Raw genomic sequence first — 16,236 nt, 5'->3', positions numbered from 1 at the left:
GGCAAGGATAAAACGTCAAAAATAGAACGATCACACGACTGGAAACACTAACCAATTACAAAGCGACTCAACAAACGAGTGGTTAACATGGAAAAAGTCAAAAGTGGGACAACATACCTTCATCAATATTCAGGTCAAACGTTTTGTCGTTGTAGAAAAGGATAGTCTTCTTGTCGTGCGGTGTCACAATTCGAATAACGTGATCACCAAATCCCTGCTCAAGAAAAGAATAGTCAGTATAGAAAACTTCGGTCGAAGATACGGCACTTCAGAAGGTAGAAAATAGAAACCCATGGTAAAAACTCACATTGACGACTTTCTCGGCATCTGGGATGCATTCTGCAATGTCATCTAGGTAGACGCCTCCGAGTCCTTTCAATTCATGGCGTTTGAGAAGCTGGTACAAGTCCTGTCGTGTTCGAATGTCGTAACGTGGTCGGAATACAAATTTACGATCTGGTGTGACTCGGATTTTCGGATTATTTGGTAAGGCCTAATCACTTGTTTATAAGATACGTTTCAGACAACAGATACCTCATCTTCTAGCCATCGGATAGTAGACTGTGGGGTGTCATGAAGCATTGTCTCTTCAAGTATTTCTTCTACGCTGAGGGGGTGTGTATCCCGTTCCAAATGACGCTGCTAGAGAACACGAAAGATAAAGCAATTTAAAACTAATTACACTGGTACCTTCATATATTTGACAATTTTAGAGAGTACGGCAAATCTGCCCTGGAGCTGCGGTCGCAAATCCAGAGACCTCATGTCCGACGCAGATGAGCTGGCAGTACGACGCAAAGGGCTAGGGGAGGCTTCGACGGATTGTGGCGCCATCCGTGGTTTCTCAACAACCGGTAGAGCTCGTGCACGCTTAAGAAAGGCCTCTCGTTCTTTCAAAAGATTTGGGTCCATTTTGTCTAGGAGAGGAACAACAAGAAATAAGTCCCTGGGAATTAAAAATCAAAAACAAGTGGGAATGAAAGCTTATCCACTCCTGTTTCAGCAATCATAGGTTAGGTTGAGCGAATAATGCAGGGTGTAGACTGAGCCGGTGGTGTAATTACGTTTTGTTATTTATCGAAGCAGAATTACTCAAATTGACTAACATCGTCGGTATTAAAATGGCGCTAGATTCAAAACCAGCAGTGTTGTCCGCGTACTCGATATCTTTGAGCGAATGCCCTAGGGAGAATTAACCTCAAAGTCAGCCTTCTATGATCACAGCAATGACGGTGAACAGTGGAAGTGAAAAAGGACAACTTTGGATGACCCTTGAAGTAGTAAACCCAGGCAAGGGCATCCTCTAGGCGAGGCGTCCATGGGAGTTGGCGCACAGTGCTTTAAGGAGGGCCAATAATCTAAGGGGAACATCTTTGTTCCACAGATACCGTCAGAGCGTCTGAAAGTCCACAGAGTCAAAGACAGCTTTCAAGTCAAGGAAGATTACCAATGATGAATGCTGTTCCAGAACCAGTCGGAGTGTGAAAATGTGATCGATGCATCCTATTCCAGGACGGGACCCAGAATGGTTTCCACGGATAAGCCCACCCTGTGTTCAGTCAACCCTCAAAGGATGAGACAAGAGGAATGTTCAGTTAATTGAGAACTATGGGAGGCTGAAGTGTGAGCTGGATATAGAACAATTTGGTCGTACCGTGAATCTCCCAAGAGGTCATGCTAAAAAGAGATGCTATCCTAAATCTGAACTAAAGATAGCTCAGTGGTTAATACTTGCCGACCGGATGGTCTGTGGTTCGAACCCGACTCCTGTTTAAGCCTTGGCAAACTAGTAGTATCTCAGCTCGTGCTTCTTTCGGGTGGCACGGTAGTTAGGCACCGAAAGGGTGTTACAGCCGAACCCTTATTTACATTATTTAGGTGTTTGTGCAAGCCAAGTGACGCAACTATCGTTAAGAGAGAAGCCACTGTAGTCAAGTTCCGTGACTGAAGCATACTACCGATAACCATTCACCCGACTTCGTTCTCATAAATGATGCTATTTTATATTCCTTTTAAGTAAGAAGCAGCTGAGCTGCACAGCCCGCCAGTTGCATACCATTCGATTTATGAAGCCTGCAGAGTGCCTACGTCATATTGCTATTACCATACAGCATTGTTCGGTAGCTGTCAAGAACGCTTGACCCCGGAAGACCTGGAAAAGTTTAGGCCGATTGTGTTAATGGTTTATAGGGAAATTACTGCTGATTACCCGGTGATTGTACTGATCCAGCTGCGAACAGCAAAAATGGCGAATCCGTTTCTGTCGTTATTCCACAGAAGAATTAGTCGGATTTTAGTAAGCTCTCATTGACTGGAGGAAAGTAAGGACATAAGGTCTAACAGGCACAAAAATCAAAATACGAGATATTCATCTGCCTGAGTGAGCAGGCAGCGGTTCAACCACCGAGTTATATACAGATTCCATGGAGTCGTAGACGTGCCTCAGTTGAAGAATTTTGCACCCAGAGTCCCCGGACATACGGACGCGTATAAAACTTTTCCGGTGTGGTAGAGAAAAAAGTCTGACATAATACATTGTACTTTTGCACACCCAGCATTGGGATCCATACGACACCAAGAAATGCAGTATTTTGGTCAACGTTTAAGAAAAAGACATAAAGGATCACAGCACTAAAGAATGTTTGGAAATGCAAGTCACCCATGCAAACAGGTCAGTACTGCAGCGTCATGTATTGGAGAGACGCGAAGTTCACCGGAAATTCGCCCAGTACTCGCATGGTAGAATCCCAAACTCGTTGCGAATGCTTTCCAAACTGTGCGTCCCAGGACAGGTGCTTTTGTTGACAATCTGCTACGTACACTACGGGAAAATTTTGTCCGGCAACTTTGACATTCCTCCAGCTGACAATCCCATCATCTGTTGCACAGAAGCACGGGGTAGCGAGCAATTGCGCCTGAGAACAGGAATGAAAACATCAAAGGAAACAATAAGCCTGGGTTCCGGTAGCATACATATAAAACCCGTCTTTTCCGCAAAAAATCGGACGGCATATAATTAATGGTTTCAGAAGTCTACTTTAGGATTTTATCACCAGAGTTCTAGTGTTCACAGAAGCTCAACTACGTCGCCAAGTTGGTTATTGTACTGTTCCAGCGACATTGTGTAAGGTACATTTATAAAACGGAAAGGAAAAGAGACGGAGCCAGAAAGATATACACATTGGGATCATCGTTTGGTCGTTCAGCTGTAGCACCCTTTCGCTAATTAAAACTTAAACTGTTCATCTGTAACACCTTTCGGTGCCTAGCTTCCATGCCACCCGAGGGAAGCAGGGCTTGGATACTGCCAGGTTGCCCAAGCCTAGACAGGGGAAGTCGAAAGGCAGAGGTCGGGTTCGAACCACATACCTTCCGTTCAGTCAATTCGCGCTCCAATCACTTGAGCAACCTCACTCATCGTTTTCAAACATTGCATCTTAGAATCACTTACAGAGGACTGGGTGAACCAACTGAACATGATTCGAACGAAACGCAGCCACAGTAGGACCTGGTCGAGTAGTGCATACCGTACCGACTTCCACCAAGATCCAGCGCAGTGAACTGAAAGAATAGTTCCAGCATCACAAGCGAGAACTGTTGAAGGGAAGGCTCCGGTGGAACCGTTCACATAAGCTGTTCCAAGGCGCTTTTGGAATTCTGCGAGGAACATTAACTGTAACAAATGTATTCCAGAATAGTGATGTAATCGGTTGGATAATCCAGACGGTACATGACGGAAACCAAGTAGGTGGTCAATATGATCCGACAGCCATTCTTCGCTGATGCTTCTGTGGGGTCCACAAAACAGTTGTACATGAATAAGAAGACAAACAATCAACCAAGAAATCCCTCATTAAAACGAACGAATGTCCTTACAGTTCACCGGTAGCCTCATCGGCAAAAATTTCAACGTACACTTTCAATCTCGGATAGGACTTGCTACCAACTTTGGGGTGTAGTGATAGTATTGGCAAATATGAGCTGACGAGATATCATAACGGTCTGCTAATTAGAATGGCGTACCTTGGCAGATGGGGTTGAGTGACCATACGGAGACAGGGCAAACGGTCGACGATGGCGTTATAGCACAGGAGCTGTTACCAGGTGACCTGCCTAAAATGTACCCAATTGTCAGTCACATTTATGCACTTGCATTTCACACATCTGTCCAATTGTTCAAGTCAATTCAAATTGTCCTTTTGATCATAATAGGTGTACTTGTAATCCACACCCCTTGTTACCTTCTACCCAACCACCAAATGCTACGTTGCACATGTATAGATGCGAAATATTTGTAAAAGGATGAAATATCTGTACATTGTTCTAATTGACAGTGCTAAAGATGGGGTTTGGCGAATCCACTTCTTCTGTGGTTCGTTCACTGCCGCACCAACAGTCCGTCCAACAGACCAGATTTTCCTGGTTGGGACAACATTTTCATTTCCGTGCGCGGAGTGGACATCTCACAGTCTTTAAAATTTCGAGCATTTGTGAATGTACTTTGAAGACCAGACCGACTGCACCATAACCACAGGACAAGGGCCATCATAATTATTCTAGATATATTTGAAAGGAGGATGCATACAGGGTTATAGCTGAGATACGAATCACAGTAGAATTTCGAATCAGCAGCCCCAGTGTCTCCCAAATGAGAGCAGAACACATTCAATGAGGTGACAAACGGCTGATCCCACTGTTTTATACACGGAGATGCTACTATGTTACGGAGAAGTATTGCGCATGAGAAACAGGGGTTTCAGTAGAGACTAGCCTTAGTAACAGGACGAAGGCCCAAATGGAAGTTACCGAATCTTCTTAGACTACAACCATTCTGCAAGTGGATCAGAGGAAGAATAGTTTCACAAGATGAGTGAAACTCCCATATAAGAGTCGTCCCTGCCCAGTGTCTCCCAAATGAGAGCAGAACACATTCAATGAGGTGACAAACGGCTGATCCCACTGTTTTATACACGGAGATGCTACTATGTTACGGAGAAGTATTGCGCATGAGAAACAGGGGTTTCAGTAGAGACTAGCCTTAGTAACAGGACGAAGGCCCAAATGGAAGTTACCGAATCTTCTTAGACTACAACCATTCTGCAAGTGGATCAGAGGAAGAATAGTTTCACAAGATGAGTGAAACTCCCATATAAGAAGTCGTCCCTGGAGGAGCCAGTCAACACGTGTGATCACGTGATGTGGTTTCTGTGACTGAAGGATGAGCGGTACTACATAGTGTCTAAGTTAGAGCTAATTACACTGCTGTTCAGCCGCTGGTGACCAAACGGTCGACTGTTCAACTACCGGTCACGCTTTCGAAACCCTCTGGGTTTCGTGAGCCACTGATGATTCTCGATAAGGATGAAACAGCTGTGCATTGCTTCTCGGCCTTTAAGCATTGACTGGCCTCACTGATAGGAGGAAATGTTAACTGGAAATTTCTAACATTAGTCTGACCACACGGCGGTTGTCAGTAAGTAGAAGATATATCACGTGACACGGTAATTGCACGGATGGTAAAGTGATCCGTGAAAACACTACATGAAAAAAGCACTCAGCATAATATCTTTGTAATTTACTACTGAAAATCCGTCACTCAGCATAATGGCAACTTTCGTACGACAGGTTATGAAAGATACATGCATGTACGCAGTTAATACTGAGGAGCACCTGTTGAAGAAAATAACGAAAGAGCACCTATGGCATCAGACACAAGATACCATTCAACAGATGCAAGGGAATCGAGCTGATTTGAGATAGGTTTCAAATTTAGGGAGAATCAGACGGAACGGCCCAAAGGTAGACACTACATGACACCGATAAGCATGAGTGAACATAAATGCACCTACACGGTCAAGGTGAGAAAACTACGAATCAATGGAGAAGACTAGGACGTACTGATAGGACCGACCGGAAAGGAAGACAACTCTGAAGCGATCTACCGGTTTGCAAACAGTTTTGTTTGTTCGCTCAATAACAGTGACCATGGAATGAAGTAGCAACATTTGTGCCAAGTAATTTCGTTGTATGGTTACTTCGAAACCATCAGAAGTGAGACCGGAAGAGTCTCCGTGTGGATTGCATTCACAGGAATTTATTGGAAAGAATCGGCGAAAAACCTTATGCAGAGTTTGTTGGATTGAGGTGACAGGCTTCCTCCAAGCGAGCTTGTGCCACACCTTCAACAGCTTGGGTAAAATAAATGGTAGCCCTGTCCATGAGCTGTGAAGGAGGATTAGTAGGGCGATGTAAGTAGTCAAATACTTTATGGGAGAATGGTAAAGGCGAGCATAGAACTGTCAAGAACAAAACGTCTAATCCATTGAAAACACCCCCAAAACGACCTATATTATTTTGCTTGTCTCTAGGTTGGAGATTGTCAGGCATTATTTCGGCATGGAGTAACAGAATACCGGGGCTAGAAATGAGGCCTGACCAAGCAGATCGTTTCAAGTCATTTAAAAGGTGATCCACAAGTTGCCAATACCGATTCAGAAACAGCACGGCACAGTCGAGGTGGTTGCAATGCGGTGACAAGATCTAGCACGTGCAATCAGAAGTGATAGTTCTAAACTCCGAGTCTGTTTTAGTCATGTGACACGCTGCTAGACCTATTTACTCAGCAAATCATGAGTCAACTATTGTCCGGTTAGATTAGAGGTACAAATGGCCCCAATAATCAATCGTGGGGCGAGATGGCCCAAGTGGTTAGAGCGCGAATTTACTGACCGGAAGGTCCGTGGTTCGAATCTGACCTCAGCCACTCGACTTCCCCTGTCTAGGCTTGGGCAACCTGGCAGTATCCCAGCCCTCGTGCTTCCATCGGGTGGCATGGCAGCTAGGCACCGGACGCCATAATCAATCGTCTAATGAGTAGTTACTGTAATAGTTTATCAGCACGATTATTTTGGGTGCTATGTACGCATCGATCTTATGACGAGGTTCTGACAGCAGTAACGACCATTGTTGTTCCGGAATGATTCGGCAAACAATGACTGGAATGAGCGCTGGTTCATCAGGCCAAGTGAGTCAGTTGCCAGTTTGACGGAGTTACAAGGCGGAGGAAGAGTCGAGCAGCCAGGTTTCTTTAAACCGTTGGAAGGCTCTTAAAAATATGTCTGACCAAGTTTTAGAAATAACGGGTTAGAGGAAAACATTATTATCAGCCTAAATTCGGTTTAGGAACTCGAAATACCTCAGTGGTTAAGGCGCAAATTGACTGACAGGGTCCGTAGTTCGAAACCGATCCAGGCATCTGGACTGCTCCTATCTAGGCTTGGGCAACCTGGCAGTATCCCAGCCCTCATGTTTCTTTCGGGTGACATGATAGCTAGGCACCGAAAGGGTGCTACGCTGAACGGAATGGAACAAGGCCCAAAAAGTGGAGAACTGACAGTGAGTTTTCACCAATATTATGTGTAGTACTAGATGAAGGAATGCAATGGGATAAGGAAGCATAAGGTAGAGAATATGCAGCACATTTTCCTGACAGCTAGTTTAGACCAGAGATTCATTGGGGATTCGTTTGCATCCCCCGTTAAAACTATCTTACGTTGCGAATTGGTGCTTATGCCCACATAACTACAAATTTTTTGGTTCAAGTGCAGATACTTGCAGTTACTGAGAACGTTTCCCATTTATGATATTTCCAAATTCACAACTGATGAGTAGTAGGCTAGTGAAAATGGAAAGCTGGAAGGCAATTGGGTTGCCAAGAAGGTGAATAAAGACATTCACAGACGTTTTATGAAGAGTTACGGTCAAAATCCGGCCCCATTTCAGCTATTCAAATGTCAAACTGCGTTTCGAATTTCAGCTACGAGTAGGAAGATATATTTTACTGACAACACAGATATATTAAAAACTTGAATGCCACTATTACCGAGTAGAAAAATAAATTCCACTACTTTTGAGTCAAGCAGTTGGAATGATAAGCTTGTATGAGGGAAGGATCGTTGCTCCTCAATATCGCGAGTCGACGCTTGCTGGGAGTCAGGAAATTGCAATCTAACGGAGGACGTTAGCTGAGACAAAGGTTTAGAGGGTGATGTCTATCAAGAGAGCACAAAAAAACACGAGTCCGTGGATTTGGAGATAAGCACACTACATTGCTCACCTGGGAAGCTTGGGAGAAGGAAAGTGATCAGAAGCGAATATGCAGACATTGATGGGCCAACCGGTTTGTGAATAAATCTGTCAGAGTAATATAAAAGGTGGAAACTACTTGTTGGCCCCGCTGGATGACTTTTGCGCTCTAGCTGAGCTACGATTGTGGTAAATTGTTTGAAGTGTACAGAAACAAGGGCATGCGTCTGAACGGAGAGTACCCAATGCGCTATGTGATTGATCCAGTGACAAGAAGCTGGCTGGGGATTCCATTTTCCATTCCATTTTCTGAGTACAACAAACACACCTGAATAGTGTGAGTACCAAGTGTAAGGGTTTTCCTGTCAACAGAAAAGAATGCCACCCAAGTGTTCTTTTCAGATGTGTCACTTATTCAAGTGATTTTTAGCATTATCGAAACATCATATGGTCTGACAGTTCTATGGGCCTGGCAATTTTGTTGCAAGCGCTTCGTAACAACTAGTCTGTTGTACTAACGTGGACCGTCGTCGTGCCGGTCAGGAGGAATTCTCATAAGTTAGTGGTCACGTATAAAATAATTGGCAACTCGCATGCGTTTATTGGTTGATGATCAGATCGCTGTTGATTTGTTCGCCGAGCTTGGCAACGGACTTGCAAAGGTTTCATCATCGAACGGGAAGACATCGCCAGTGCGCAGTTTGGTGGGTACTTCCTCCTTACATATGTGCGCCTACACAGCGTCTGAAGAGCACCTGCTATCTCTTAACACAATTGCCTGATTGCGGACGGCGCTCTCGTGGGTTCAATGGTCCCCACGTGATCCTCCTTTTGATTAGAGAAGAGTAGACCACAACGCAATGCAAACTGGAGACGGATCGATCAAAAGAAGGAAACCAAACTAGAAATAAAGTATCAAATCAAAGGGGGTCAGTCAACACAACACAGATTACATACGGACAAATGTACTCACAGGATCACCGTCTTCCAATTAACCAGTAAGGTTAAAAGATAACAGATACTCTTCAAATGCTGTGTAAACGCACGAAAGTAACAAGTTGTTTGCCAGTTACATGCTAAGCGCGGCGAGTATGCCAACAACCACCTGATCAGCAACCAAAACAGTGGCCACTTTTGTAATAAAAAAACGCATATGCGTGGCCATGACCTAGTTGCTTCCGCCACACATCAGTGTGAAACACAAGGGGGGAAGTAAACAAAAAGAGCTAATTAACAATTCTGACGGTCCCTTGAAAGAAATTGGTCTAGGATAGACGTGCTTGTCGGTGAATCCATCGAGCACAATGATACACTCGACAAATTTGCTCTTGGTCGTTTTCACAGAGAGTCATTCTTAAGTATAACACTTCCTACGCGGTTAAGTGCAAATATTTCCCACTAGTATGTTACTGTCAATAGCTGTGATTACGAGCACTCATAGCCATTCTTCCGTTTGAAGGCGCCCACACTATTATTAACATGTGACATGTGAGTACAGTAAGCCTTCCGAACAACAATCATTTCTTCAAGTTCGTGCACAGTTTCAGCCAAAATCCACAGACAGTGGTAAAACAATAAGTCCTGTGTAAGCCATCAAGCTGGTGATGTAGCGTGCAGAGAAATACTCATTTGCAAATTGAGTTGGTGGCGGGCTCTCCAAGAGTTTCCATCAATCTTGGGAGGATTGACACGACTAGCGAAAGGTAAAAACTCACGATCACCGGGATTTTCAGCCTGTTTTGGGGATTCACCAAGTGATCAGTACTAAAACCGAAAGCTGGGAAGACGAGGAGAAATATGCGCAAGAAAATGCACGCAATATCCAATGATCCTCACCAGTCGTATCCAGTTCTCAGTAACGAACAAACTCAGACGACATCAGTTGGAGACTACTGATTTAGTGACTCAACCACTGACAAGTCCGTGACTGAAGTCAAAAATGCTGAACTACCAACGATTCCGTCTGAAACAATGCAATTGACAGCATCCTAGTCTGCGTATACCCTACAGATCACATAGCAGCTGTGCATGAAAAAGATGACACAGAAAGGAACGAATGTGAGGATTTATACAGAGTTGTGGCAGATGTGACGTAATCCACTTCTATCGAAACCAACCGCAGATCGACGACTTACCTGGCAAAACTGACTGACAGTGGAAAGATTATTCAGATCACAAGGAATCCAGAAAAGACCTCCAGAGTGAGGACTCATCAGACATGGATCAGGTGGAATCAAAGGACGCGCGTCGGGGGGGCACCGAGCACAAGCGCAGACTACAGCTGCCCCATGAGACGTCAGATTGGTGGCAATCATTCTGCCCATTCCACAGCCAGCCCCGGTGACCAAAATCACCCTTCCACGAAGATCCTTGTTACGAAGGACCTAAAAGGAGGATAAGCATGTGACTATCACATATACTATCGAAGACGGCGTCATTGATAGGCTGGGAATATCGGCACAGAACAGTGGAAATCAAATAATTTGTTGAAGTGGAGTAGTAGTGGTTGCGTCCCCAACTAGGCAGTCGCGTTGAGTTCGCGCAAAACCCCCAAAAGTCGAGTAGTTCAAATGGAGATTTATCGAAAAACTCCACACTATGAATACAAAAAAACGGTACATTTATGCCGGGTTTCATATAACGAGCTAATTACCGCTAATTTTGAGGGAATCCTGAACAAGTGAACTAGGTATAAAACCATATGGTCGAACGCCTTGATTAATGAAGTTATGTCTTCAAATCAGCGCCTGTATAAGAACGACCAAATACAAGCTCGGTTACTCTGGTCGTCCTCGAATCCTAGGAGCAACCGAGCATCGACATTCTACAGCTTTCCGAAGGTTCAGACCGGTCCTAGATTACATAACCACATCGAACCACAAACTCGCGAAATTTCCAGAATGAATTATTCAACCCTTCCAGAAGAATCATTCGATCTTCTTAACAAACTTAGGCAAGGCACCTCATTCACTCGAAAATGAGATTCTCCTTAGTTTCGAGGTACCCTTTTTGTAAACTGGTATAACTATCTCTTAAGGCCTTGAAATTTTACGCACTCTGTTAGAAGACGACGCAATTCTGGCCACTTGTCATAGCTTCTCACCACCGAAATAGTGTTGGGAATAGAGTCCTCTCGTTCGACTTAATCCACATTCAAACAGGCCTTGTACGAACAAACAAACGGGCTCCCCAATCGCACCGACCCAGAAAACTATTTGATGAATCTTCCACATATTTGGTGGCGTTCCGTTGATGAGATTTCTGTGAACTTGCTATATCTCTTGAACACACCTTGTGCTTGTGTGAACCTTACCAGTGATTTTGAAAGTGCAGACCGTTTCCTTAATTTTCTGGATTGTCTTGTTAGAGACAAAGTATCAGAGTTTGACGTGACTTTGTACCGGAAACAGACTCATTCTGGGCAAAATCCGGATTAATTTTCTTACCACGCATTGAACAAGAAACGAAGCGCTGTAGGCTAGATGATAAATATAGTTAAAACGATAAGTTCTGATAAAGGTTCCAGAGCCAGCAGGGTTAATAGCAGAGGGATATGTTGCAGCGGAACAACCATTCATTATGCTTCATTGAGAAGGCTCGCGGCTAGTCGCAAACAAGAGGGAAAGCATAGAACAGAACTACTCTAGTAACAGTTTGAATCCCCTATCACACACAAACTGATGGGTAAATTTGTAGAATTTTATCAGGATTTACCATTAGCAGACATCTGGTACACGCTAAACACTATCAATCCATGTGGTCAACTTGACTGCGTACACAAAATCTGTTACGCGAATTGGCATGCTACCTACGCAAGACAGATAAAAAGGCAACTAAAAATTGTGCACCACAAAACATAAGAGACATACACGCTCTCAATCCCCAAGTCTCTTGCGGTTCCAACGACTGGGGAAGGATGTCTTCATGGAAAACTAGTGTTTCATCTAACTAGTTCGCAAAGAACTGACATTGCACGCAAAACGGTACTGCGCGGAAGCATTGGCAATTCACACGACCTTCCTGCGCCAATCGAAATGACGGTCAGTCTGTATGCACTGTATGGTCAGCGCTTATAAATACCAGCAGTATTCAGCCTCAACCAACACATGTGATTGCCACACCTTGAATAACCGAAGGCCACTTGGAGATTGATCACACAGCAGGGGATACCGATCAACCTCCAAAGGTAACTCACAAACCTCCTCAATCACACGTCTGGCCAAACTGGGTACAATATTCAAGAACGTTCTGTGTGCGCAGTGTAAAGCCCTTAGGCTTGATTGGTTGTAGTGTCAACCAATCAAAACAGCGATTAGATACGTGGTCGCGGTAGGGTGTAGATCATGCAGATAGATACTAGCGGTTAATGCACAGAAGATTCGATCAGTAGGAATGAAATGAGCCCAGCGGGAAGCACAACACTGCTTAGGATGCACACAATGGCTTTGAAGATAGTTCCATCTGGAAAAGAAGTTAAACCAGTGATAAGGTGATCTTTCAAGTGTTGAAAGTAGAGTTTGTCTGGCACGACTACGTCCCCAGCCAAGTCCTTACAGACGGTCAGATAGTGTTCAAATCCTTTTGGGATGTGAAACACTTTGATATGAATGCCAATGCGCACATTCTGCGAAATACAGCTACTGCACAAAGAGAATTTTTCAACCTGGCGCACTTTCACTTGAAGTTACGTGCCGAAAGGCAAATGCGTCAGCTCGGCTTCATTGAAAACCAACAAACTTTGCTCAAAACTGACCAACCACGAAGCCCAGTAGTGTACAAGGTTACTTGACTACTGAAAAAAATCTTTGAACTTACGTCGTCAACAGTAGAAAACTGGTCAAACCTCGAAGTGGTGCGTGAACCTTCAGTAACCGTTGACAGTAGGCGAGGGTCAACATAACTCACTCGACCAGTAGTTTCGCTGTGAAGTGAACAGAGAAATGCGAAATCCTGGTAGAAAACAGACCACGTCCATTGAGGTAAAGCAACACAGCTTAGGCGACAGTGCAGTATAGCATCACAAACCCCAACAGTTTCTTATGGTCTTTACTCGCCTGATTGGGGACTGGCCCGATCAAAACTTGATGTGATGGATATATCGAACAATTAACGCTTGTAACGATGAAAGTTGGCAGACAAGTTGGTGGATTTGATGTGTAGTTCAGGAAACTAGAGTGAGAAATTAGTCAGTCATCATTGTTATATATAGACTCGATACAGCTTAGTGGTTGTGGCGCGAACTTACTGACCGGGACGAACCCAACTCGACGACTAAACGGCTCCTGTCTAGGCTTGAAAAGCCTAGCAGTATGTCATTTCTTTGCCATGCCACCAGCGGGCTGATTACTGCAAGGTTGCCCAAGCCTAGACAGGGGAAGTCGAGAAGTAAAAGATTTGAACCACAGAAGTTAAACCAGTGATAAGGTGATCTCTCAAGTGTTGAAAGTAGAGTTTGTCTGGCACGACTACGTCCCCAGCCAAGTCCTTACAGACGGTCAGATAGTGTTCAAATCCTTTTGGGATGTGAAACACTTTGATATGAATGCCAATGCGCACATTCTGCGAAATACAGCTACTGCACAAAGAGAATTTTTCAACCTGGCGCACTTTCACTTGAAGTTACGTGCCGAAAGGCAAATGCGTCAGCTCGGCTTCATTGAAAACCAACAAACTTTGCTCAAAACTGACCAACCACGAAGCCCAGTAGTGTACAAGGTTACTTGACTACTGAAAAAAATCTTTGAACTTACGTCGTCAACAGTAGAAAACTGGTCAAACCTCGAAGTGGTGCGTGAACCTTCAGTAACCGTTGACAGTAGGCGAGGGTCAACATAACTCACTCGACCAGTAGTTTCGCTGTGAAGTGAACAGAGAAATGCGAAATCCTGGTAGAAAACAGACCACGTCCATTGAGGTAAAGCAACACAGCTTAGGCGACAGTGCAGTATAGCATCACAAACCCCAACAGTTTCTTATGGTCTTTACTCGCCTGATTGGGGACTGGCCCGATCAAAACTTGATGTGATGGATATATCGAACAATTAACGCTTGTAACGATGAAAGTTGGCAGACAAGTTGGTGGATTTGATGTGTAGTTCAGGAAACTAGAGTGAGAAATTAGTCAGTCATCATTGTTATATATAGACTCGATACAGCTTAGTGGTTGTGGCGCGAACTTACTGACCGGGACGAACCCAACTCGACGACTAAACGGCTCCTGTCTAGGCTTGAAAAGCCTAGCAGTATGTCATTTCTTTGCCATGCCACCAGCGGGCTGATTACTGCAAGGTTGCCCAAGCCTAGACAGGGGAAGTCGAGAAGTAAAAGTCAGATTTGAACCACGGACCTTTCGTTCAGTAAGTTCGCACTCTAACCACTGAGCCATCTCGCCCGTTAGCACTTAAGTGACTGGTTTGTACTGATCTGACGGCACGATATGATGCAGGCTTGTGATGCTAACGCGCCACAGTATACCTCCAGCACTGCGGTTTTCTTTATCTCGAACGTTCATTCCGGTCCAAGAGGAAAATTCAGTGACAACCAGCCAAAAACTGAGAAAAATAATAATAATAATAATAATAATAATAATAATAATAATAATAATAATAATAATAATAATAATAATAATAATAATAATAATAATAATAATAATAATAATAATAATAATAATAATAATAATAATAATAATAATAATAATAATAATAATAATAATAATAATAATAATAATAATAATAATAATAATAATAATAATAATAATAATAATAATAATAATAATAATAATAATAATAATAATAATAATAATAATAATAATAATAATAATAATAATAATAATAATAATAATAATAATAATAATAATAATAATAATAATAATAATAATAATAATAATAATAATAATAATAATAATAATAATAATAATAATAATAATAATAATAATAATAATAATAATAATAATAATAATAATAATAATAATAATAATAATAATAATAATAATAATAATAATAATAATAATAATAATAATAATAATAATAATAATAATAATAATAATAATAATAATAATAATAATAATAATCGCTCAGCTGTAACACCCATTCGGTGCCCAGCCGCCATACCACTCGAGGGCTGAGATAGTTTCAGCCTAGATGGGAGCAGCCGAAATGTAGAGGTTTAGATCGAACCAGAGACCTTATAGTCAGTAAGTCCGGGCCTTAAAAACTTAGCCATCTAGGGCTGGGGTAAACTAAGAAATCGTAGGCGGGTCATGTTCGGAAACTCTTCCCAAAAAGAAAAATGATTCAGGCTCTTGGAGGTATCTCCAGGGAAAAGTGGTAATTGTATTGAATTTCAGGGGAGAAACTTCTTGAACAGAAGCTTTATGGATTCACTCCACCCCAAACATTTCATCTACACGTGTCCCATTCATTGTGATCCATGTTGATCGCATCGTAGCTAAGCTGGAGGGGGAAGATGCTGCTCGGAATTTTCATTTCTTTAGCGCGAATCTCAGTACTCCAGCGACAGGGAAATCAGTAATGTGTATCTCAACGAGGGGACTTCTAAACACTGGCTACTGAGAATATCCTTTAAAACGACAAACTAAAGTAAGTAAATAAATACCGAAGGAATGAATAAATCGATAGCAAGCAACCAATGGTCAACCATGAGTATGGATAGCATAGGGACTGAAATTCTTCTGAGTACGCTGAATATGCTAACGCTGCTTCAGAGCAGACGGTTTGGCAGCACCGATTAGCAGGTACGGATATTAGCTCAGAAGTTGTCAATTTGGGAGCTAGTAATTGGATTACGAAGATGGGGTCAGTGATTCCACGCGATGTTTTTGAGGACAAAGGGGAAACTGACGCAGCCTAATGGCGGCCGCCTGAGTGCGTTTTGAAGGATGGCCATGGAAAAATTGAGCCGGACTAGCTTGGTGACCAGCATCGTATAAGGGAACAGCGGTCAAGCTTGTTAGGCGCTTGACTTTGTGGGACCCACAAAGTCGTAAAATGAAGAGACTTTGAAATTTTCAGTTTTCGTCCTGTCAGTGAGGCCTATCAATGTTGAAAAACCGACAAGCACTGTGAAGCTGTTTCGCCCTAACTGGAAATTACCAGAATCATACGAAAACCAGAGTTTCGAAGCCATGACCTT

The 16,236-nt window shown here is 43.1% G+C and overlaps 1 protein-coding gene across 1 annotated transcript in view; it reads right to left on the bottom strand.

Annotated features, from left to right (window-relative positions):
• T265_06290 (hypothetical protein) overlaps positions 1–16,236 on the bottom strand; it is a gene marked incomplete at both ends in the record, with an annotated part of 29,563 nt that overhangs the window by 4,317 nt on the left and 9,010 nt on the right. Inside the window, 10 exons of the mRNA XM_009171510.1 lie at positions 118–214; positions 308–493; positions 535–642; positions 691–946; positions 2,821–2,915; positions 3,452–3,788; positions 5,899–6,222; positions 8,117–8,193; positions 10,221–10,469; positions 12,901–13,006. Of these exons, the coding sequence (XP_009169774.1) occupies positions 118–214; positions 308–493; positions 535–642; positions 691–946; positions 2,821–2,915; positions 3,452–3,788; positions 5,899–6,222; positions 8,117–8,193; positions 10,221–10,469; positions 12,901–13,006 (1,835 nt within the window). The remainder of the gene's footprint in view (positions 1–117; positions 215–307; positions 494–534; positions 643–690; positions 947–2,820; positions 2,916–3,451; positions 3,789–5,898; positions 6,223–8,116; positions 8,194–10,220; positions 10,470–12,900; positions 13,007–16,236) is intronic.

The sequence above is a fragment of the Opisthorchis viverrini genome (assembly GCF_000715545.1).
Source record: "Opisthorchis viverrini unplaced genomic scaffold opera_v5_131, whole genome shotgun sequence".
NCBI classification, from domain to species: Eukaryota; Metazoa; Platyhelminthes; class Trematoda; order Opisthorchiida; family Opisthorchiidae; genus Opisthorchis; species Opisthorchis viverrini.
This window is presented reverse-complemented; position numbering and strand designations above follow the sequence as displayed.